We start from the raw sequence: 24,070 nt of genomic DNA on the forward strand, positions 1-24,070 counted from the left end.
TCTCATCCTGTACTCCTCCCTGCCTCTCTCTCCTCCTGTACCCCTCTCTCATCCTGTACCCCTCTCTCATCCTGTACCCCTCTCTCCTCCTGTACCCTTCCCTGCCTCCCTCTCTCCTCCTGAACCATTCTCTCCTCCTGTACCCATCCCTGCCTGCCTCTCCTCCTGAATCCTCCTCTCCTCATGTACCTCTCTCTCCTCCTGTACCCCTCCCTGCCTCTCTCTCTCCTCCTGAACCCTCCTCTCCTCATGTACCCCTCTCTCCTCCTGAACCCTCCCTGAACCTCTCTCCTCCTGTTCTCCTCTCTCTCTCCTCCTGAACCCTCCTCTCCTCATGTACCCCTCTCTCCTCCTGAACCCTCCCTGAACCTCTCTCCTCCTGAACCTCTCTCTCCTCCTGACCCCTCCCTGCCTCTCTCTCTCCTCCTGTTCTCCTCTCTCTCTCCTCCTGACCCCTCCCTGCCTCTCTCTCTCCTCCTGTTCCCCTCCCTGCCTCTCTCTCTCTCCTCATGTACCCCTCTCTCCTCCTGAACCCTCCCTGAACCTCTCTCCTCCTGTTCTCTCTCTCTCCTCCTGTTCTCTCTCTCTCCTCCTGACCCCTCCCTGCCTCTCTCTCTCCTCCTGTTCTCTCTCTCTCCTCCTGTACCCCTCCCTGCCTCTCTCTCTCCTCCTGTAATCCTCCCTGCCTCTCTCTCTCTCCTCCTGTACCCTTCCCTGCCTCTCTCCTCCGCCTCAACCACCTCACGCATGCACACAAAGCGTTGAGAGAGCAGAAGGTTCTCTAGCTTTGACAGTTGGTCAGAATGACATGTGTTCATTAGGAGCTACATTAGGAAGTGGATGGGCCTCCCGTGCTCAAGTAGTCCTAGTACGTTACATCCTCCAGTGCTGTTAGCCCCCCCTAGCTAACTCACCACCAACCTGTCTCTATTTTTCACTCCACCGTTGTTTAAAGTTGCTGTTCTCTTTTCCTCCCCTGTCCGGTGTCTATTTTTAGCTGCCAGCCAATAAGGACACGTTCAGGAAGACGTGGAATCCCAAGTACACCCTGCGCAGCCACTTTGACGGGGTCAGGGCTCTGGCCTTCCATCCTGTAGAGCCTGTCCTGGTCACCGTGTCTGAGGACCACACACTCAAACTGTGGAACCTACAGAAGACCGTACCTGCCAAAAAGTACACACACTGTTGGATATCTTGTCATTATGGAATGTCTCATTAAATAAAATCGGTCCAAGAAACCTTTTTTTAAAGAACTTTGTTTCTTCTTTAGAAGTGCCTATTTCGACGTGGAGCCCATTTACACATTCAGAGCCCATGTGTAAGTATCTAATAACCAGAAGGAACTGTGGTCATTGTTTATAATAATACGATAAAACAATTTTCAATCAGTCAGGAAAAGCTGTTTTGTATATGGCTTTCTCTCACGGTGTAAGCATTGTTATGAAATGTCACCTTTCTGATACGCCTGTCCTCTCCTCAGTGGGCCTGTGCTGTCCCTGGCTATGACCTCCAGTGGAGAGCAGTGTTACAGTGGAGGGATTGACCACACAATACAGTGGTGGAACATCCCCAGCTCCAACGTGGACCCTTATGACACCTACGGTAAGGTTGACACATCCTCAGCCCACTGGCGTGGCCAGTGTATCCGTCTAGCCTCTGTGCCTTCAGACATTGACCACAGTAACAGAAGTCAGGAATACTTTAATTGTGCCATCATATTATTTGAATTGATGAGTCGACTTCTATTTTCTATCCCTTAATTTTATTCCAATCGCACCCTTGAGTAATCAAAGAGCTGTTTTTCCGCTCTTATTGCATGGGTATCACTGACCCTGTCCCCTCCTCCAACGCCTCAGACCCCAGCGTCCTGGCTGGAACCTGGCTGGGCCACACTGACGCTGTGTGGGGGTTGGCCTACAGCGGCATCAAGAACCGGCTGCTGTCCTGCTCCGCAGACGGAACCGTCAAGCTGTGGAACCCCCAGGAGAAGAACCCATGCATCAGCACTTACAACGCAGAGAAAGGTGAGGACACAGGGCATAGAAGTAGGCTTAGAACAGCAATACATTATTAAGGCCCAATAGCTTACTGATGTCCATTTATTTTACGCCTTGATCATGCTGACAGCGTCATTGCGTTTTGGTACACCAGAAGTACATTCCTTTCCAATGGAACTCTGCGTTTGCCTTTAGCGTTGCAGAGGCAGGGCGTTCTGTATGGCTCGTACGTTGGATTGATCAAACGTGTGCGTCAAACTGTGCGCGTCGATGGCTTGACAGAAATGGTAGCAGAAGGTGAATTAACTTTCGTTGCGCACCTATCCAGATGACGCTGGAGGTTTGATCGAGGCGTTTCAACAAAGTTGGAGTAAAAAGTAATTGTAAATGACAAGTGAATTTTATATCAGATGTCTTTCATCTGCTCCCTTCATCTAAGAGATCCATTTGGTAAGAATAGATTTGACAGCCATACAATCCAAATGCTACGCACTTTACTTCCCCAGTAGTGTGGGGAGCTCGTTTTTCACACGGACATAACATGACAATGGCACTTGACTGCGGCCCTGTGTCAAGTGGCCAAGGTCGGACAGTGGAGGTGCAAAAAGGCTCTTCAACTGGTGTGTGTGTGTGTGTGTGTGTGTGTGTGTGTGTGTGACAGAACACGGCATCCCCACGGCGGTGGACTTCAATGGCTGTGACCCCGCCCACATGGTGGCGTCCTTCAACACGGGCAACGCTGTGATCTATGACCTGGAGACGTCCCAGGCTGCCGTGGTGTTCGCCGGTCAGGGGGAGAACAGCAAGTCTATTGCACCTATTATTTAGCAGCAGGACTACAACAACCCCAGACCAGAGCCTTTCATCATTTAGCAGCAGGACTACAACAACCCTAGACCAGAGCCTTTCATCATTTAGCAGCAGGACTACAACAACCCTAGACCAGAGCCTTTCATCATTTAGCAGCAGGACTACAACAACCCTAGACCAGAGCCTTTCATCATTTAGCAGCAGGACTACAACAACCCTAGACCAGAGCCTTTCATCATTTAGCAGCAGGACTACAACAACCCTAGACCAGAGCCTTTCATCATTTAGCAGCAGGACTACAACAACCCTAGACCAGAGCCTTTCATCATTTAGCAGCAGGACGACAACAACCCTAGACCAGAGCCTTTCATCATTTAGCAGCAGGACTACAACAACCCTAGACCAGAGCCTTTCATCATTTAGCAGCAGGACTACAACAACCCTAGACCAGAGCCTTTCATCATTTAGCAGCAGGACTACAACAACCCTAGACCAGAGCCTTTCATCATTTAGCAGCAGGACGACAACAACCCTAGACCAGAGCCTTTCATCATTTAGCAGCAGGACTACAACAACCCTAGACCAGAGCCTTTCATCATTTAGCAGCAGGACTACAACAACCCTAGACCAGAGCCTTTCATCATTTAGCAGCAGGACTACAACAACCCTAGACCAGAGCCTTTCATCATTTAGCAGCAGGACTACAACAACCCTAGACCAGAGCCTTTCAACACAACCAGGGAGACTATGGGCCATAAGCTCAGTTAGAAAGGGGAGAACATATAGAATGACTTACTGAATTACATTTTCCGTGGGGATTTTGGGGTATACAGAAACATGTTATGTGGAAATCAAGTAAATACTGGGTAACATTATAAATAACTCTCTGAATAATTTTAACTGCTAATGATATGGTTGCTTTTTCATGTTTATATAGATATCTCATATCCTAGACTACTAACTTTGTACACAGTTTTAATGGTCTGTCCTCATTTCGGGTGTTGTATTAATAGTGACTGTGTTGTGACCCATTCTCTCACCTGTGTGTTTTCAGCTCTGCCTGGAGCCAACCACATCAACAAGGTAGTGAGTCACCCCACCCTGCCTGTCACCATCACGGCCCATGAGGACAGGGACATCAAGTTCTTTGACAATAAATCAGGTACGTGAACAGGGGAGTACACAGTGTTCAGCTAGCTACTCTGATTGACTAGCTCAGTGAATCAGAGACGAGATGGGAGAATGACTAAGACCAGTCATATAGAGTTGGGACTGTTTTTTGTACATGTTTTGTAATCTGTCTGCCTGCCATATCTCTGTACTGACTTGTGTATGTCTGTCCTGTTGTGTAGGTAAAGTGATCCATGCGATGGTGGCCCACCTGGATGCTGTCACCAGCCTGGCTGTGGACCCCAACGGGATCTACCTGATGTCAGGAAGTAAGTACAAGCAACGTAGCTGTGGGGAATTTTTAAAAGGCAGCATTCGATGGTCACCAGCTTACTGGTTCTGATTCTAAGACCAGTATCAATATTCTTCTACACGTTTGTAACCTATGACAACACACTCATGTAAAATTCAGGTCGTGCTGATATCCAGAGAGAACATTGCTGATCCTACCTTCCTTTCCTTGTTTCTCCTCCGTAGGCCACGACTGTTCAATCCGCCTGTGGAACCTGGACAGTAAGACCTGTGTGCAGGAGATCACTGCCCACCGCATGAAGTCGGACGAGTCCATCTATGACGTTGCCTTCCACCCGTCTAAGGCATACATAGCAAGTGCGGGGGCCGACGCCCTGGCCAAAGTATTTGTGTAGTAGACAAGCTCTGCCAGACTGAGCTGAGCGTGTAGACACAAAGAAAGAATAGACTGCTTCACTGCCTTGTGTTACAAGAGTAGCATTTTATGACACTACATTGACGCTGCCTCCCTCCATCCCTATTGAACTCTACACTTGACAGAAACCAGGTGCCAAGGGGACTTATGCCAGGCATGGTGAGTGGAGGAGCGACCAATCAGTTGTCTGTTTTCGAACACAAAAACATTTAACTGTAATTTACTGTAAGTTAAAAGCTGGAGTTAAACAAGCCAGTGTATGTAGCCTTTTCACTAGGTTTGAGCTGAGCTAATATCTGTCCTGTAGGTGCACTTCAGTGACCATGGACGGAGTGGCTGTCGTATGCGTCAGACAGTGGGTCGTGAGAGAGAGAGCGGTCGGTCGGGACTGGGTCACGTCTTTTAATCTGATTCACACAACTGGGCTGACCCCGACCATACTGAATTGGCTTAGATATGATCTTTCCACATTGTTCTTTTCACCATGTTTCCAGTAACTATGGTGGATTTGTGACCAGGCCAGTACAGCTCAGCTTGGCTCGGTTTATCTCGCTAGTGTGAAAAGGGTATTTAACGGGACTTGGCCACAGCCCCTGGTGGGCTGACCGGGAGACCCTGCGGTGTGGATTCAGTTCACGCTAAACACGAGTCACAGGCGTCCCCTCAACAACCATGTGGCGAGAGAAAAATAATATGAATTGAACTATGTCAATCAACTTCACTTTAGCATAGGTTACATGACATTTTTGTGTAAAAAAAAAAATATAGTTTTTATAATCCTTTTTATATAAATATAGTCTGTCAGAACAGCACTGAAAAAATAGTTTGTTTAAAGAAAAAAAAAGGAATATTTATTCCTGGTAAGAACCCTTCATCACAGCTCATGCTGTCCCCTACAACCCTGATCGGACTTATTGTCCCCGTCACAGAAAACAGTCGTTGATCTCGCCCTTCCGAACCCGAGGATGCTCTCTCTTACATTGCTTTGACACCGTCAGGTCACGGCAGTAAAGACTCGGACTAAAAGAAGCCCATTTTAATGGCTTCCTGAGAGCTCTTTTTAAATAAACTGCAGCATCCTATCACTATGTGATATTTTTTGTACACCTTACTGTATTTGAGTTTATTTATCACAGGTTATGACACATCTTAATACTATTTATTTCACTTTCTGTTAGTCTTATCCGTTCAACTACAGACATGGCCCAAGGATCTCTAAGATTGGGCTCTCAAGTGAAACTGGAACAGTGAATAGAAAACAAGTGAAACATATAGGTTCATATAAAATGCAATCTGATGTCTACGTTTGCCTTCTGTTAAAACACTGCTTTGAAGCAAGCATGGAGTGGAACTGTTTCTTTATTAAGGGATTGGAATAGCAAACGTAAGATTAATCACGACTCAATGTTTTGTTTGGTTGTACTATTTTCCTTTGTATCTGGCAGAACTGTTTTATTTTCCAACGTACGGTGTAGCTCAGACTGTTTTTGTTTCTGTCATGCATGATTAATAGTCGTTTTTTTCTAGACTTCCAAAAAAAAAGGTTCTGATCAGTTTGCGAATGTTGATGTTTTGTAAGGTTTTTGATTTACAAACTATGAATCAGCAGATTTTAAAGATTGTACCACATTCAACAGTTCAAAAGTAATGTATATAAAATGTGTATAATAAATATTAAATGGTGTACCTGTACAGTCTGTTTTTAATGCATGCAGTCTGCATGTAATATAGTTTGCATGATAAACACTTCTATTGAAAAATTGTAAAACAAAAACACTTTTCTTGAAAGAAAAGTAATAATTATAGAATCAACCAGAATCATTAAAAAAAATGTAATTTATAAAGTACAGGTCAACATGCAAATGTACTATAAGTATGGTACAGTATACAAGAGAAACTGGCTTTGGGAAAGCGTTCTGTTGTAGGCAACAGAAGCTTAGCATCAGCAGTTGTGGCCTAGGAAAAATTTAATCGTACTTTTATTCCCTAAATATCATCCCTTTTAACTAACATACATATGACTACAAGCAATATCAAGCAGAGAAGTGATAACTGTATTGAGGGTGAAAGCGAAGGAATACCTTGGTCTATAGGCAACATGTTTCTGTGCTTTTTGGTTTGCATTGTTCAAGAAATACAAACTACCTTAACGTATTTCACTATAGTTACGATACACATTGGATAAAACATGAATATTCCAAACTAGTCACATCTTGAGAACCTATGAATGAATATGGTCTATTATTGAGAATAATGATATCAGACTAGTTGAGTAAGGTAATATCCAACTTGATGATCTATGATAGTTTTCTGAGAACTATTGAACCTACAATGCTATTGCCTTGTTAGCTTCTGCTGTACTCAGGTTGTGTTGAACAGTGACTAGCACTTTTTCCGGTATTGTTTGTGTTTGCACTGGTATAATAGAAAATAATTTGGTAAAACTGATAGCTACTTTGAAGAATTCAACACAATTTACAACCATCGGGTGCCGAGTGGCACTTGATTGAATGAATCCGAAAGAAACAATCAAGTAATTTCTAGGTTATTACTATGTAGTAACCATTTTATTTCTCAGTAAATACCTGGTAATTTCTGTACTGTAAAATAAAGTGCCATCTAGATGTTTCCTGTCTTGCTGGGGTTTTCAGCGAGCCCAAACAGCTTCTCTCTGCTACCTCTCCCTAGTTGGCCTCAGTGAAGTCCCTGCAGATGCCCCTTACAAGGGGCTGCTGGAACTGCTGCAGGCCAGTGAACTCCCTGGTGAAGAATGTGTGGCTATCCTTGGGCTCTGACGCCATAGTTTGCAGGTCATCCATTGGTGCCCATGCCACCCCCACAGAGTAGATGGTGATCCCTGTAGAAGAGGGGGGAGAGATGGGATCAAACGAGTGCTGTAATTCGAAGTGATTGGAATAGGAAGAGCATCATCTAAGAAATCTGATAGTTCAGTGTGATGATCTTATAGCTGCGGTCATTGTCGCTAAAACCTATTTCTCTACTAATAGCACTCAATGTGACAACATTTCAGCTCAGCTGTTTCCTTATGTCATACAAACATATTTTGATCTTGTTCTACATGCTAGCCCGACACATGGCAATACTTTTGCCAAAAAGGAATCCACACACCTTCCTTCTGGGCGGCCAGGGCCGGCCCTCTGACGTCATCGTAGGACTGTCCGTCAGTGACCACTATGAGGAAGTTCCTCCCAGGGCCAGCCTTGCGGGCCAGGAACAGGTTCTGGGTAGCATAGGCAACGGCGTCTCCCGTGGCCGTGCCCCCACTCATGTAGGGGATCCCCTGCAAGGCCCTGAGGGCATCATCTTTCACTGGGTAGTCGTACATGTTAAACTCCATCCGCTGGTCATAGGTGAACTGGACTGCCCCAACACGTGACCCTATGTCTGAGATGTCGAAGCTACGGGCCACAGAGGTAATGAAGTCCAAGATCAGGCGGAAGTTCCCCTCCCCGACGCTGCTGGAGCCGTCAATGAGGAAGCCCAGGTTGACCGAGTTGTAGCAGGTCTTGGAGCAGAGGAGCTGGTCTACTGAGCACAACTTCTGGGCCAGGGGCTTCACATACTTGGTGGTGCCGAACCAACTGGGTATGGCGTATGTGAAGTAGCCGTTGTCCTTGCACACTGCCTGGCATGGCACACACAAACACAGTCAGTCAGTGACATATCATCATGTAGATTAGAACACAACAGATATGGCTGGATACTGTAAGTGATGACATCACTGTGATATAGGCCTGTGAATTGATCTTTGCATTACAGTATGTGGTGCCCAGAAAAATCTGCTAACGACTATGGGTAGGGCCAGAACATCATGCAGCCAATAAGACAGAGTACCACAGAGTCACACATCTCTTGGCTCCCTGCTCACCTTCTTCATGTAGTCCTTGTCTCTGACCATGCCGAGCTCCTCCAGGGCAGGCTTGGCCACTGGCACCAGGAACACATTGATACCAGACTCTCTGGCCAGCACGGCCGCATCTTCCAGGTCGTCTGAGGGCCAGCCATCTATAAACACCACTATGACCCTGGGGTGACCTCTCCTCACCCCCGTCTGGAAGAAGGACTCCACCGTGTGCATGATGGCCTTACCTGTGGGGACCAGACAGACAAGATGGTCTCAGATGAGCTTTGTTGGGAATCCCCACTACATTTGGCATGCAAATCCATCATGTGGTACTATGTGTATACCAGCAATAAAAATCTGTAAGAACCTGTGTTAGTGTTGCCTCCCAGGTATGCTACCTCTTTGATGGCAAACACCACATCTTTGGGTTGAGTATAGTTAGTCAGGAGAAATTCTGTCCGAGGTGTGTCACTGGAAGGACAAGAGCGCTGTGTTAGCTTCATACAATTCTGTACTGTTTTGCTATGGAAGTTAGTGGCTAAATTATAACACCTAATTGGAAAATGTGCTAATTGAACACCAAATGGACTGACTCACCTAGCTTGCACCACACCAACATGTGGTCCATTCGGTCCAATCTTTAGCATCACCGCTAACTTGCTGATGAAGTTCTTCTGAAGGTTGAAGCGACGCTGCCCAATGTTGTTGCTGCTATCCAGCAGCAGGGCTATCTCCATCTGGCAGTCTGGAAGGAGAGAGCAAGACGTGGGCATTCTGGAAGCAAAATAAAAATGTTCGGCACAATCAAAGCAAAGCACAACATGACACAAACATACCTCTATTTCCTCCTGTAGTCATTTTCTTCACCGGCTTCTTTAATGTTTTCTTCACTGCAAGACAGACAGGCTCTGGTTACGGCATGTGGTGCTCGTACATGTTAAGAGTTTCAATAAAAATACCCTTATCTGTAATGTAAATAAGGAAGACGGGTATCTCTGTGGAAATCGTCATGGTAGCTCTGGAGGGTCTGAAAACAGAACCATTTAGTAATGAAGATATCAAGCAATTGTACTTTTGGATACGTAGTCAGCACTGTAATTCAACTTCTAGTCAGGTATGAGGACCAAGAGAGGATGTGTCCATAAAATATAATGCGTATACCATGTAGTATTGGTGACCATCATGGGCAGTTTAATCTACATGTTAGAATTGTACCTGGTCCTGGTGCAGGGAGGACAGTTGTGGCTATCTGGGAGGACACCTCCTGGGGCACATGAACAGATTCTGACAACAAAGAGTCAGATGTTTTATCAAAACGTGTCATTAATGAAACATCACTTCATTGCAAATCGTTCAAAAACATCAACATTGAATATGATTAAATACCATTCGAGTCATTCTTCATGCCTACTCAGCCTTCGAGTCACATTTTCTCCTGTGGAATGTACGATATTAAACATGTTTGGTATTTGGCGCCACCTACGGGCCACAGTGAATGATGCGGTCCACCTGGACAGGGCCTGAGATTGTACTCCATGGGAGTAGGAGCCGAGGTAGTTCTGTCTGCCTTGCAGTTTGTGGACCTTCACTGGTCCCCCCGAGGACCTTATCACCCCCCTGAGAAAAGTGGTCAAATACAGTGAAAAATGTAAATGAGTAGTAAGCGGCCTGTCACTGCAAACTTTGAGGGAAGGGAAGATAGATGAAGAATGCAGATGCTGTAGAAGCTATACTGACTCTCTCTGTACATCAATACTCATTGAGAAAGAAAATAAGGTGATTGAGGTGAAACTTTATAGCATGTGCATTAGCCAAACATTATCCCTCTCCTGGCCTACACAAAGCCTCTTATTCTTAGCCCTGCTATTGATCTCCTCCAGCCTTACTGGTGCACGGCAGCGCCACACACGCTGGACACGGCGGCGTACACCCGAGAACCAAACACAGACACTCTCCAGAGGGTGCAGTTAGGTGGACAGAGGACCAACTGCTTCTCCTCCGTCAGGTCTGCCCCACGGGTCGTACAGGTGATGGGGGTGGTAACTGAGACAGAAAGAAAGACAGAAAGAGAGAGATAGAACGAGAGAATAAATGGAGAATACTGCCTGCGCTCTGTGCGTTTTCTGCCAGGGAGCCTATACCTATTTGTTTGGTATGGCTTTCCCCTCCTCGGAGCCACAACTCGATACCAAAGCCTGCAGGATATAATAAAGAACAACTCTGAAGACAAAATACCCTCAGTCACACCTCTACGTTAATTACATTTTGAAGAAAAATCATAAACATTACCGTTTGCTTTTGAGGAATTTCTTCCAAATCAAACAGAGACTGGGCTTACCATTGAACATGTCTCTGAGCCAAAGGCCACAAGGCTCGAGCAGTGGCTCTCAACAATAACATCCTGACACTTCTAACTTAATGAAATAAGTATCATATTTGGTTTGGGAGTCTGCCAAGTAAAACTGACTGGTTAACAAACTAAATAAATCCACTGATACAACACCATCAAATATATATTTTTCTTCACATACAGCAGCTACTGTTCATAAATAAACTCACATTTTTTTATATTTTACTATCTTGCTGAGCTGTGCAGTTCTCAACTGTCTCTCTGTGGGACTACATTGGATCAAATTAAGATGAGAAACATTAAATGAACACATTGTTAATTTCCAGAATACTAGTAGTATCACACCTACAGTATCTCATCTGCCTAATATTGACAGAGAGAAAAAAAACAATGTGTTTATGAGATTCAAACCACTAACCACTTGAGTCAGATCCAGATGCTCTGCATGTCAGAGACAGAATGCCTGTGGGAATTAAACAAAGTGATCATTGAAGCTTTGACAATAATGTCAAAGTTCACTCAATAATATTGAATATGCATTCATGAAATCTTAGTTACATATTATAGTTCATTACACATAAAGCTTTGACATATATATATTTTTTTGCACAGAACTCATTTCATCATTATGACACAAAACTCTACAATGCCTTTTTGATCAGATATGACCGTTTTTTTAATTATTCCATTCCATTGTTATTTTGAGTGAAACCGAAAAAGGCATTTCCTAGACAACTCATACAAGGTAGATGATGTGGCACATTCAGTGTGTCAATTGCACCAACCAGTGCTTACCTAACAGGTGTAGAACAGCAAACAAAATTGGCATGATGACCCAAACACCTACAATGTAATAAGCAACCAGGAAAACATTTTACATTTCTTCAACAATTAGAGATATATAATTACTAGTAGTTGATAAGACGAAATGCATAAGAAAAAAGCACATCAACTAACAATGCAATAAGACAGATTTTAAATTTTTGGTCATCAATTCATAGAAAAGTACGCCACTCTTAAAAAGACAAGTTAGATATCTACAGCTTGGACAATGTTCAGTCATGCGTTCAACACAACAGAGCATCTCTGTCTCTATGGGATTAAAGCTGAAAGAAAGTATGAAAACACATTCATTACAGCCCCCCCACACACACACACACCACCTTAGACAATTTGTAGAATACGGTTTCCTTGAGATCTAAGATTCCATATGGCAAATTCTTGCAGGGGGAAGGAAAAAGGTGCTATTCATTGGAAGTGTGTAGTATTCCTGGGATCACATCTGAACCTCCAGAGAGAGCTGGCCCCTTAAATAATGTCCTCAAACTTCCCAGTCATCTCCCTGTGACATCAGAGGAGGAGGGGTCTACTAGAGACCTGCGTTCAACCTGAGAAGGGTCATCTGAACCAAGCAGCCAGGACAATAAGGTGGCCTCAAAATTAGCCAGAAATTAAATAGGAGTCAAATAAAGTGAGGTTGACATGATGATTGCAGGTACCTTGTTAGAATATAAGGCAGATTAAGAAATCAAAGTAATTAAACATAACAGTAGAAGACTGATCATATTGTACCAGACAAATACTACGGGGATCACATATACTGAAACATCTGCATTCAAGTCTGTAAATTGCTTTGGATAAAAGTGTCTGACAATTGGCATAAAGACTCACTGCAATCTATGCTGCCATGTGCTTTGGTGACCACGTTTCGATCCTCAGGTCTTCACCTACTTCTAGAAGCTAGTATGTACAGTACTGTCAGAAAGTATTTACACCCCTTGACTTTTTCCACATTTTGTTGTGTTACAACCTGAATTTTAAATGGATTCAATTGAGATGTTTTGTCACTGGCCTACACACAATAACCCATGATGTCAAAGTGGAATGTTTCTTTTTGAGCGGAAATGTATTGAGTCAATAAGTATTCAACCCCTTTGTTATGGGAATCCTAAATAAAGTTCAGGTGTAAAAAATTGCTTAACAAGTCACATAAGTTATATGGATTCCTTCTGTGTGCAATAATAGTGTTTAACATGATTTTTTAATCTCTGTACCCCACACATACAATTATCTGTAAGGTCCCTCAGTCGAGCAGTGAATTTAAAACATAGATTCAACCACAAAGACAAGTGAGGTTTTTCAATGCCTCTCAACAAAGGGCACCTATTGGTAGATGGGTAAAAAAGAAAAAAGCAGACATTGAATATCCCTTTGAGCATGGTGGTTATTAATTACATGTTGGATGGTGCATCAATACACCCAGTCACTACAAAGATACAGGCATCCTTCCTAACTCAGTTGCCATAGAGGAAGGAAACCCCTCAGGGATTTCACCATGAGGCCAATGGTGACTTTAAAACCTTTACAAAGTTAAATGGCTGTGATAGGAGAAAACTGAGGATAGATCAACAACTTTGTAGTTACTCCATCATACTAACCTAATTGACAGAGTGAAAAGAGGGAATCTTGTAAGGAATACAAATACTCCAAAACATGCAACATGTTTGCAACAAGGCACTAAAATTATTCTGCAAATAATGCAGCAAAGCAATTAACTTTTTGTCCTGAAATCAAAGTGTTACGTTTGTGGCAAATCCAATACAACACATTACTCATAACACTCTCCATATATTAACACACATAGTGGTGGCTGCATCATGTTATGAGTATGCTTGTCATCGTTAAGGACTGGACATTTTTCAGGATAAAACATTTACGGAATGCTAAGCACAGGCAAAATTGTAAAGGAAAACCTGGTTCTTTCTGCTTTCCAGCAGACACTGGGAGATTAATTCACCTTTCAGCAGGATAGTAACCTAAAACACAAAGCCAAATCTACACAATGACAGTGAATGTTCCCGAGGTTAGAGTTTTGACTTAAATCTACTTGAAAATATATGGCAAGACATGAAAATGGCTGTTTAGCAATTGATCAACAACCAACTTGACAGAGCTTGAAGAATATTTCAAAGAATAAATGGGCAAGTGTTGCACAATCCAGGTGTGGAAAACTCTTAGACACTTACCCAGAAAGACTCAAAGCTGTAATCACCGCCAAAGATTATTCTAACATTTATTGACTCAGGGGGTTGAATATTTATGTAATCAAGATATATTAGTGTTTTTTTTTCAAATGCTAGAATTTGTGTTGTGTGTAGAGCGTTGACAAAAAAATTGCAATTAAATCCATTTGAATCCCATTTGTAAGACAAGAAATGGTGGAATTAAGTCAAGGGGTGTGAGTATTTTCTGTGGGCACTGTTACATGCTCCATAGATACACATGTTCATCATAGTTATAAAAATCCCCATTCCTTTCACTGTCAGAGAGAAAAGAAAGAGGAGGTCACCATGACAACCCCTACAGCTGCTTGATATTCTCATCATGTCTTTCTGTCCTCCAGAACAGCAGAGTCTCATGTGCCATCTTCTCAATATTTTCTTCTGGACAGAGTCCCAGTGGAACTCAGTGAGATCAATGTTAGACAGATAAACTAGGGATAACCTGAACCTCTCCTTTTGTTGAAGCCAAAGCCACTAGGGTGCCATCGGACACCATGGTCCAGGTGTTAGTATGGCCTTTCACCATCACAGCATCAGTGTAGCCAGTGATGATGTTAATTTCAGCTTTAGTTGTTGTAGTTGTGTCAAAAAGGCTACGATCACGTAAATCACCTGGGGTGAAGTGTTGCCTGCCCTCACTGCCCAACATTCAGAAAGAAGGAAAGAAAGAGACTCCATAAGAAAAAGGCGAGTATCTAAAACCTGTTCTACGGTCCCTGTGTGCGCTCAAATCGAGCTCAGTTTGAAGTATTTGAAATAGTACTTGGTCTGATTTGACCTGGGAACTTTCCCTCGAGAGGCAGGTCAGAATGCGTTGGTTCTCTCTGGGGACTGGGACACATATTCCACACATTCTAATGACACACATTTCATTACTTCTCCAGCACTACATATAAACCTCTGGGTGCATGCATTTACAGTGCATTACTCCGCCTAATTGAAAACACCAACAAACATTTCAGCACGGCAGGAGTTATACTATAAAGCTAACGGAGAGTGTAGGCTTGGCAGGGTGTTTCTAAGTAAGCAGGTGATGTGGTCACAAGGAGAACTTGGCCTGTGACTCCATGCTCAGCCATGTGGGGTGAGACTGAGGAGCTGACAAAAAGAGAACTGACACAGCTGTTTCAGCATGGGCCAAGCAGAACGGGCCGCTGTAATGTATTTAGCATAATGGGAGACTTGATTGGAGAAACACAGCAACCTACTCAAGAGTTCAAGGCTCATCCTCTGACCATGCCACCATAGACCAAGGAATATCAAATGCATTTATATTCCTTGCCAGAGCCACAAGCAACAAGGCGCATTCAGATTGTTATTAGTTTTGGTATACACTTTCTAAACAATTCACCATTATTGAACCTTTATTTAACTAGGCAAGTCAGTTAAGAACAAATTCTTATTTAGAATGACGGCCTACCCCGGCCAAACCCGGACGATGCTGGGCCAATTGTACGCCGCCCTATGAGACTCCCAATCACGGCCGGATGCGACTCAGCCTAGACTTGTGAACGCAGACTGCTTTCAAGTTCGAACCTTGATGGTCCTATGTCTGACGGAAAATGTATAGTAATTTTCTGTTCAAACATTGTCAAAGTAAAATGAATGAGAAACTATCATCTAAAAAGTTGCATATCACATTTAAATGAACATAGATTAGAGATGCTCTTTCTTCCAGAGAGGGATTTCACTAACAAGCTGATGTTTTTGTGGTATTTTCTTGGAGGGGTGGATTGGTTTATTTTGTGTCACCGTGCTCGTGGTGTTGGCAGGGCTGGGGTAGCTGTGTTTGGTCAGTTATGGGGACCCCTGATGAGTTATTGTGTGCCTGTCTCATGTCATTAGTCCTGCTGAAATTCCAGCTGCCGTAGAGTCCTGAGGTAACTTTCACTCTGAAGTCACTGTATGTCCATAATGGCACCCTATTCCCTATAAAGTGCACTACTTTTGACCAGGACCCGCATCAAATGTAATGCACTAAATAGGGAAAAGGTTGCCATTTCGGACACAGCCACTGTGTTGTGGTTTATAATTACTCATAGAAGAGAAAGGGGACCTACGGCAGCCATTACCTTGTCATTATCTGAGACAGGCTGTTATTACAAAGGGAGACTATTGTTAACTTGTTCAGTTATAATTCCATTGTTGAACCCAACTGGATTACAGTGGCTTGTGTTTGTTTTATTGAGGGGAGACTTGGTAATATTTATTCAGCAGACGCACAAGCTGACCAATAAAACCACAGCCTCTGGAGTGGAGTTACCCTCATACAGTATATCCTATATCCTTCCTAATTCCAGGCCACAGTGCAGTACACTCCACAGTACTACAGTAATCCTACTTGTCATTTGCACATGACTTTACACTGATATTTATTGCAGTTCCTCTTTCACAGTCATTGTTTTTATGTTACCCGTGTCTATGGATTGTTGCTCTTGTTTCAGTGTGTTGTTGCACTGCAATAAGAGGACAAATAAAGCTGTACTGAATTGAACAGTAACCTCTTTCCTTTCTGTGGTTGTTGTGTTGTTTTCCGCTTTCTCCTCTTGGTCCAACAGATTCAGCTGTGCACCAGCCAGTCTCCCTGTGAGGGCTGGCTTACATTCTCCCAGTTTCCCAAGCTCCCTCAGGGCTCCCACAGGGCAGAGGGGGGACAAAACCCAGATTAGCGACTTCAGGTCAAGGCAGAGCCTTTTCTCACTTCTCCACCTCATTATTTCTGCACACAAGCCCTCTGTGAGTGACTGAGAATTAATGTACAACATCAGCGCCTGATATAACCCCCTTTGAGTCAAGTCATCGTTGATTGATGAGCTATTGGAAGTTATTTTTTGGGCGGCGTACAAACCTAAAACCAAGTATTTATTTTTAAAAAATAACTAAATTATTTACAGCTTTTAGAGTAACATGTAAAACAGTAAAACAAATATGATTTAACTCAGACCCTAAATTGATAGTGCCGCCACATACTGTAAATCCTTCAGCATCAGTGATTCCAAATAATTCAGGTGAGGCCAAAACCAATGTCTTCTCTTGATTAAAAACAAAAAGTAAGTCCAGACGGTTGCAGTGCTGTGAGAAAAATGTACGTGTGTACAGGCGGTCAGAGTGCTGTGGAGGTGAACAGTTAACAGTGAGAGCTGAGCTCCGCTGTGGCTCAGTACGTAGGACAAGAGAGAGAGAGAGAGAGCGAGAGAGTGGGAGAGACAGCGAGACAGAATCAGAGAGACAGAAATAGAGAGACAAATAGAGAGAGACCGAAAGAGAGAAACAGAGGGACAGAGACAGAGAGACAGAAACAAAGAGACAGAGCTCACAGGCGCCCAGAGTCACTGAGCTTCCTCAGGAACAGGCGATGACTGGGAGCCGGGGCTATCATCGGGGGCATAAGAGGACTCCTCTGGTTCTCCCCCCTCTCACTACCCAGCTCTACCCCAGAGTCCAGGTCATCCACCCCTCCATTCACCTCCATAATGTCCAGGTCAATCTGCACCTCGTCGGACCTGTGGGAGAGGTCCGGTTTGTGGCGCAGGCAGTGGAACTGGGCTCTGAAGTCTTGTCTGAACTTGGAGTTCAGGCCCAGGTAGATGAAGGGGTTGTAGGAGCTGGCTGACTTAGCAAACAGGCTGGCCAGGATGCTGTGGAGAGGAGGCACCTGGTGACCACAGGCAGACCACATGGAGATGACTGCGTATGGAGACCAGGCCAGCAGGAAGGCTGAACACAGGATCAGAGACACCTGGGGGAGGAGGGAGTTGGTATAACATACACACACAGGACAGTTTATTAGGTACACCCATCTAGTACCGGGTCGGACCATATATAACATCCTGAAATGTTCGGGGCACGGATTCTACAAGTCAGAAAGGTTCCACAGGGATGTTGGTCCATGCTAGAGGTCGACCGATTATGATTTTCAACGCCGATACCGATTAATCGGCCAATTTTTTATTTATTTGTAATAATGACAATTACAACAATACTGAATGAACACTTATTTTAACTTAATATAATACATCAATAAAATCAATTTAGCCTCAAGTAAATAATGAAACATGTTCAATTTGGTTTAAATAATGCAAAAACAAAGTGTTGGAGAAGAAAGTAAAAGTGCAATATGTGCTATGTAAGAAAGCTGACGTTTCAGTTCCTTGCTCAGAACATGAGAACATATGAAAGCTGGTGGTTCCTTTTAACATGAGTCTTCAATATTCCCAGGTAAGAAGTTTTAGGTTGTAGTTATTATAGGACTATATCCCTATACTATATAACAGTAACTGGATGCCTGCTTTATATAGCAAGCCACGGACATGTGACTCAGTGTCTGTGGGAGCGATCCATGTTCGTGAACGGGGTGGTGTACCTAATAAACTGGCCGTTGAGTGTACACTACATGCATGGCCCCAAACACTGACCTAACGAATACCTTCTAAAGACATCATAACCTTGCATTGGACTAAAATTATAATGAAATCAAAGCAGTGTACAACTAAGAGAGCAGACCATCAGCAGACACAATGCTAGATTAAATTTGTACTTTGAATCCCACAGCATTTACCATTATGTAACATGTACCAAATCCTGCAGCTAGTAATCGTTTGTAGACTGGGAACTCCCTCACTCACTGTTGTTATACTGCGCTCCATCTGATTCTCTCTCTCGCTGACCGCTCCCCCTCTGCTGGACTTGTGGCTGTTGTTGACCGTCCGGATGATGGACACGTAGGAGAACCAGATGACCACGAATGGGATGAAAAAGTTGAAGGTGAAGATGAGGATGACATAGAGTCTGTACGACACAGAGAACCTGGCCTGGACCCAGTCTATCTCACACGTCCCATACTTACGAGCTGCAAGGTGGAAAACAAAGAATTTACCAGGTTGATTGGTTATAATGATCGTTGATCAATCAACTCCTTTTAAACACATATTTTTGTATGTGCATATATTACAACAAATATGCACACAATGAGGTTACCCCATCAAATTAGTAGATTGGGCTATTTCAGCCACACCCATTGCTGACAGGTATATAAAATTGAGCACACAGCCATGCGATCTCCATAGACAAATATTGGCAGTAGAATGGCCTTACTGAAGAGCTCAGTGACTTTCAACGTGGCACCGTCATAGGATGCCACCTTTCCAACAAGTCAGTTCGTCAAATTTCTTCCTGCTGGAGCTTCCCCGGTCAACTATAAGAGCTGTTATTGTGATGTGGAATGTCTAGGAACAACAACGACTCAGCCGCGAAGTGGTAGGCCACACAAGCTCACAGAACGGGACTGCCGAGTGCTGAAACGTGTAAAAATCATCTGTCCTTGGTTACAACACTCACTACTGAGTTCCAAACTGCCTCTGGAAGAAATATCAGCACAATAACTGTTCGTCTGGAGATTCATGAAATGGGTTTCCATGGCCGAGCAACCGCATACAAGCCTAAGATCACCATTAGCAAAGCCAAGTGTCTCCACGAGCGGTGTAAAGCTTGCCACCATTGGATTCTGGAGTGGTGGAAACAAGTTCTCTGGAGTGATGAATCACGCTTCACCATCTGGCAGTCCGTCGGACGAATCTGGGTTTGGCGGATGCCACAAGAAAGCCAATGCATAGTGCCAAATGTAAAGTTTGGTGGAGGAGGAATAATGGTCTGGGACTGTTTTTCATGCTTTTGGCTAGGCACCTTAGTTCCAGTCAAGAGAAATCTTTTTACCCCTTTTTCTCCCCAATTTCGTGGTGTCCAATTGTTGTAGTAGCTACGATCTTGTTTCATCGCTACAACTCCCGTACGGGCTCGGGAGACACGAAGGTTGAAAGTCATGCGTCCTCCGTTACACAACCCAACCTAGCCGCACTGCTTCTTAACACAGCGCGCATCCAACCCGGAAGCCAGCCGCACCAATGTGTCGGAGGAAACACTGTGCACCTGGCAACCTTGGTTAGCGCGCACTGCGCCCGGCCCGCCACAGGGGTCGCTGGTATGCGATGAGACAAGGACATCCCTACTGACCAAGCCCTCCCTAACCCGGACGACGCTAGGCCAATTGTGCGTCACCCCATGGACCTCCTGGTCGCGGCCGGTTACGACAGAGCCTGAACGGAAGCAAGTCACCGCTGCAATGTAACAACATCTCGTGGAAAGCTTTCCCAGAAGAGCGAAGGAGGGTGTAGCAGCAAAGGGAGGACAAACGCCATATTAATGCCCATGATTTTGGAATAAGACGTTCGACAAGCACGTGATCACATACACTACATGACCAAAATAATCTACTTTATCAGAGAGGTGAGCGAGATGCCCACAATATAACCAATGTTCTAATGCGGTTTCCCTGGGTCTGGGGAAACATTGAGAGGGTCCTACCTGTGTAACTCCCCCAGCCCACCAGGGGTGCTCCAGCCCAGAAGAGGGCACACAGCCACACTGCCACAATCACCACAGCAACGTTACAGTGGTTATTATAATGAGCTGAAAGACAAGACATGTAGTTACTAAACAGAGATGGCATTATATGACGAAACATGGGGGAGAAACAAATTATTTGGTGATTTTACAAAAAACAAGTAGGACAACAGATTATATTTATGATTCTCTCTCTAATAGTTCCATCTGTGCCATCTAGCCGGCGGTCAGGGAGCACTGAACGGCATAAGGCCTTAACTTGGAGCAGCAGAATAATGAGTTTATAGTGGCTGCCATTGAGCCAGGGTGCCATGCCCTGAGCAACTTGACCAGGGGAAGCTTCAGCCCCAACCCTGCATGCCCTGGCATGGGACCTAGCCAGCAACCCTCAGGCTTGGCAGGGCCACAGCATAGACTACATACCATAGCTGGGCTGGCATCCTTTGATGTAGCGAACGACACTGATGGATGTCAGTGTGTTGATGCTGATGAGCCCAAAGAGCATGATCAGGAAGCCGTCCACCTGACGGACACACACACACACACACACACACACACACAGATTAGGATGAAGTGCTTGCAGCTCTCTGCCAACCTGAAGGAACGGAAGGAATCTTTCCAAACCATGTTGTGTCATCACCCTCTAACCAGACTCTCAGGGTACAGCCAGGTAGACTGACTAATGCAGGATAAAAGCACACACTCTTCTCTGGTGGAATGTGATGTTTTTCTTTGTGTCATTTATTCCAGTCGTCAAGTCTGTCAAGTGGAGTGGTGGGAGTCCTGGGTAGCCACGGTAACAGTACTAAGGGAAGTTGCTTTAATTTCCTGTTAAACTGATACTTTATTTCTTAATAGTCGAAAAATGCTAAGTTACAATACCATATAAAATATGTTATTGTACAAGTTGTCCTTGAGCTTATTCAGATCAGAGAATCACCTCTTGATTTCACCCTGAAATTCTAAGATGCTATTGTGCTGATCTTATCTGTGTAGCTCTAATGTAGTTCTGTGTTGAATTTCCCAAGATCTGGGATAATGTCAAAAATGCTTTCAATGTAAATCTATTTAGTGCTCTTGAATCTCATTCAAGGCATTAAAATAATAATTCAATAATAACAACTAGAATTACAAATCTTCTTATAAGTCCATATGGGTAATATGAATCAACAACAAAAAACTACCAACCAACGTTCCTACTGTACCTGGCAGGTCCAGATGGTCTTGATCAGCAGGCCGTCGTCCCTGAACAAGTTGAAGATTTCCAGTATCCCTCTGGAGTAGCCGAAGATCGCGACACCAGCGTCGGACACAGCCAGATTGAGAGTGAGTAAGTCCTGTGGCTCAAGACTGTGTCTCTGCTTGACCAACAGTAGAATCACCACTCCATTACCTAGACAGGAGAGCCACCCTGAAATTGGAAACAAAAAAACATATAACATTATCATAACAATGTCACAACAAAGTCACCCACAGGGTTAGAGAGTAACTCATTACATGTAATCTGTTCAATGTTATCTGATTACTTTGATAATCATACTTTGAAAAAACGACATTACTTTTAAATTCACAAATAAAATAACATTTTACTTTTCACATGAGCTGAATACAATAGGTGTAGACCTAACAGTGAAATGCTTACTTACAAGCCCTTAACCAACAATGCAGTTAAGAAAATACCTACAAAAAGTAAGAGAAGAATAACAAATAATTAAAGAGCAGTAGTAAATAAAAATAGCGAGGCTATATACAGGGGGTTCCCGGTACAATGTCAATGTGCGGGGGTACCGGTGTCAAGGTAATTGAGATAATATGTACATGTAGGTAGAGTTATTAAAGTGACTATGCATAGATAATAACAGAGAGTAACAGCAGCGTGGGGGGGGGACTGTTTAGAAACCTCTTGGACCGGCACTTGCCGTGCGGTAGCAGAGAGAACAGTCTACGACTTGGGTGGCTGGAGTTTTTGACCATTTTTAGGGCCTGCCTGGTATAGAGCTTCCTGGATAGCAGGAAGCTTGGCCCCAGTAATGTACTGAACCGTAGTGCTCTGCGGTCGGAGGCCGAGCAGTTGCCATACCATGCAGCAATGCAACCCGTCAGGATGCTCTCGATGGTGCAGCTGTAGAACCTTTTGAGGATCTGAGGACCCATGCCAAATCTTTTAGTGCCCTGAGGGGGAATAGATTTGGTTGTGCCCTCTCTCTCGTCGACTGTCTTGGTGTGCTTGGTAGTTTGTTGGTGATGTGGACGCCAAGGAACTTAAAAGCTCTCAACCTGCTCGACTACAGCCCCATCGATGAGAATGGGGACGTGCTCTGTCCTCCTTTTCCTGTAGTCCACAATCATCTCCTTTGTCTTGATCACGCTGAGGGAGAGGTTGTTGTCCTTGCACCACAAGGTCAGGTCTCTGACCTCCTCCCTACAGGCTGTCTCATCGTTGATCAAGCTTACCACTGATGTGTCATCGGCAAACTTAATGATGGTGTTGGAGTCGTTCCTGGCCGTGCAGTCATGAGTGAACAGGGAGTACCCATACTGTTAAAGGATATTTGCGAAAAATATATATTACGACACCTTTTTGTTTTCTCAATTACATTCAATTCAGATTTTTTTTTTTTAAGTGCAAGTTTAAGTTTGTTCCACCTGAGCAAGTCTGATGGATCCTTTATGTCTTCTAATGACTCTTAACGGGAAAGTAATTCAAAAGTAATTCAAAAGTTATCAGATTACATTACTGAGTTTGGGTAACCCAAAAATGATATTACGGATTACAATTTGGGACAGGCAACTAGTAACTGATTACATTTAGAAAGTGACCTACCCAACATAAGAGTCACCACTTATTTATTTTGTGAAAGTTGTCTACTCTATATTATCAACTGTATGGGAATACATCACTTTGGCAAGGAAGACAGAATAATTACCTAGTATCAACAAGTAAACACCAACGGCAGTCTCCCCCTCGGCTGACAACCTGTAGACAGATACATTAGGAGGGAATATGTTGGTGTCCTCCATCAGCACCCTCGTCTTCTGAGCACCTCACGGCCAAGATCCAAGCTTTTATGACGGTCTCATTTCAAACACACATGGTCTGAAGACCCCGGTCTGTTCTGATCCAGGACAGCTGAAGTGAATGGTGTCCCAGGGACCCCTCAGGTAGACGGAAGCATTCTCTGTCGTAATTCCAACTGAGACAGAGTTGGGAATGCTCCTCTCAGAGTTGGGAATGCTCCATAGAATGACCCTGTCTGTGTATGCAAGCCAGGTGTACAGTAATAGAACTGGCATGGTTGTGTCCTACATACATTAGCCTAATCCCTTGATCCAGTTAATGAGAGTGGCTGTTGCAACGCTAGCCACGGAAGTCAGGTCAGCTAATAATACACTTCGATACATACTTGGTGGCACCTAAATCTGGTCAAGGTAGCAGTCTTAGTCTATGGTGTTGGGCAATACAGAAAATAAACCGCAGCACCTTGTGTAATAGTGGTGAGTTCTCCATGCTACAACTCTAGATCAGCAACTAAACTGACACTGGCTTCTTAGCTCATTCGAGATCAGCGCCAACTCGCCTAAGGGGAACGGACACAGACAAACGGGGCTATTTGTAGACTGTAAATATTATATATTTGTATCCTTGTTCGCTGCAAGAGGAAGTCTACTAAAACACCCTGTCCTGATCCTGAATAAGATTAAACAAAGGACATGTTGAAAAACTCTGGTTGATATACTACACAGCAACTG

At 44.1% G+C, this 24,070-nt stretch overlaps 3 protein-coding genes across 4 annotated transcripts in view; 1 reads left to right on the forward strand and 2 right to left on the reverse strand.

The window, feature by feature from the left end:
* The window catches only part of strn3 (striatin, calmodulin binding protein 3), a 26,649-nt gene extending 20,321 nt beyond the window's left edge, over positions 1-6,328 (forward strand). The window contains exons 9-16 of one of the 2 annotated variants that reach the window (XM_064927855.1): positions 998-1,173; positions 1,271-1,318; positions 1,481-1,602; positions 1,857-2,024; positions 2,659-2,799; positions 3,862-3,969; positions 4,160-4,246; positions 4,455-6,328. In XM_064927855.1, coding sequence (XP_064783927.1) covers positions 998-1,173; positions 1,271-1,318; positions 1,481-1,602; positions 1,857-2,024; positions 2,659-2,799; positions 3,862-3,969; positions 4,160-4,246; positions 4,455-4,624 — 1,020 coding nt within the window. In that variant the 3' untranslated portion in view covers positions 4,625-6,328. The remainder of the gene's footprint in view (positions 1-997; positions 1,174-1,270; positions 1,319-1,480; positions 1,603-1,856; positions 2,025-2,658; positions 2,800-3,861; positions 3,970-4,159; positions 4,247-4,454) is intronic. The other variant, XM_064927856.1, reaches the window with a different exon arrangement.
* A 134-nt stretch (positions 6,329-6,462) lies between these two features.
* coch (coagulation factor C homolog, cochlin (Limulus polyphemus)) lies at positions 6,463-12,159 on the reverse strand. The gene is made up of 12 exons (XM_064927857.1): positions 12,023-12,159; positions 11,655-11,702; positions 11,278-11,322; positions 10,396-10,552; positions 9,993-10,126; positions 9,725-9,793; positions 9,346-9,399; positions 9,107-9,254; positions 8,877-8,980; positions 8,534-8,754; positions 7,774-8,290; positions 6,463-7,501 (listed from the first exon to the last, which is right to left on the reverse strand). Exons 2-12 carry the CDS (start codon positions 11,686-11,688, stop codon positions 7,329-7,331), a joined length of 1,656 nt encoding a protein of 551 aa, XP_064783929.1. The 5' UTR covers positions 11,689-11,702; positions 12,023-12,159; the 3' UTR covers positions 6,463-7,328.
* Positions 12,160-16,672: 4,513 nt separating this feature from the next.
* Positions 16,673-23,524, reverse strand: opn6b (opsin 6, group member b). The gene is made up of 6 exons (XM_064926917.1): positions 23,248-23,524; positions 21,526-21,731; positions 20,744-20,843; positions 20,282-20,386; positions 18,547-18,770; positions 16,673-17,660 (listed from the first exon to the last, which is right to left on the reverse strand). Exons 1-6 carry the CDS (start codon positions 23,339-23,341, stop codon positions 17,235-17,237), a joined length of 1,155 nt encoding a protein of 384 aa, XP_064782989.1. The 5' UTR covers positions 23,342-23,524; the 3' UTR covers positions 16,673-17,234.
* Between the last annotated feature and the right edge of the window lie 546 nt (positions 23,525-24,070).

Source organism: Oncorhynchus masou, chromosome 21 (assembly GCF_036934945.1).
Source record: "Oncorhynchus masou masou isolate Uvic2021 chromosome 21, UVic_Omas_1.1, whole genome shotgun sequence".
Taxonomy (NCBI): Eukaryota; Metazoa; Chordata; class Actinopteri; order Salmoniformes; family Salmonidae; genus Oncorhynchus; species Oncorhynchus masou.

Coding starts and splice junctions, on each gene's coding strand:
- opn6b (XM_064926917.1), bottom strand. CDS start 23,341: ATGGAGGACACCAACATATTCCCTCCTAATGTATCTGTCTACAGGTTG. Junction 20,844..21,525: donor AGACCATCTGGACCTGCCAG/GTACAGTAGGAA, acceptor TGTGTCCGTCAG/GTGGACGGCTTCCTGATCAT. Junction 17,661..18,546: donor TGGAGCGCAGTATAACAACA/GTGAGTGAGGGA, acceptor CTCCTCCCCCAG/GTGTCTCTGATCCTGTGTTC.
- coch (XM_064927857.1), bottom strand. CDS start 11,688: ATGCCAATTTTGTTTGCTGTTCTACACCTGTTAG. Junction 11,323..11,654: donor TGCTGTTCTACACCTGTTAG/GTAAGCACTGGT, acceptor TAATTCCCACAG/GCATTCTGTCTCTGACATGC. Junction 8,981..9,106: donor GTTGGTGTGGTGCAAGCTAG/GTGAGTCAGTCC, acceptor TTGTCCTTCCAG/TGACACACCTCGGACAGAAT.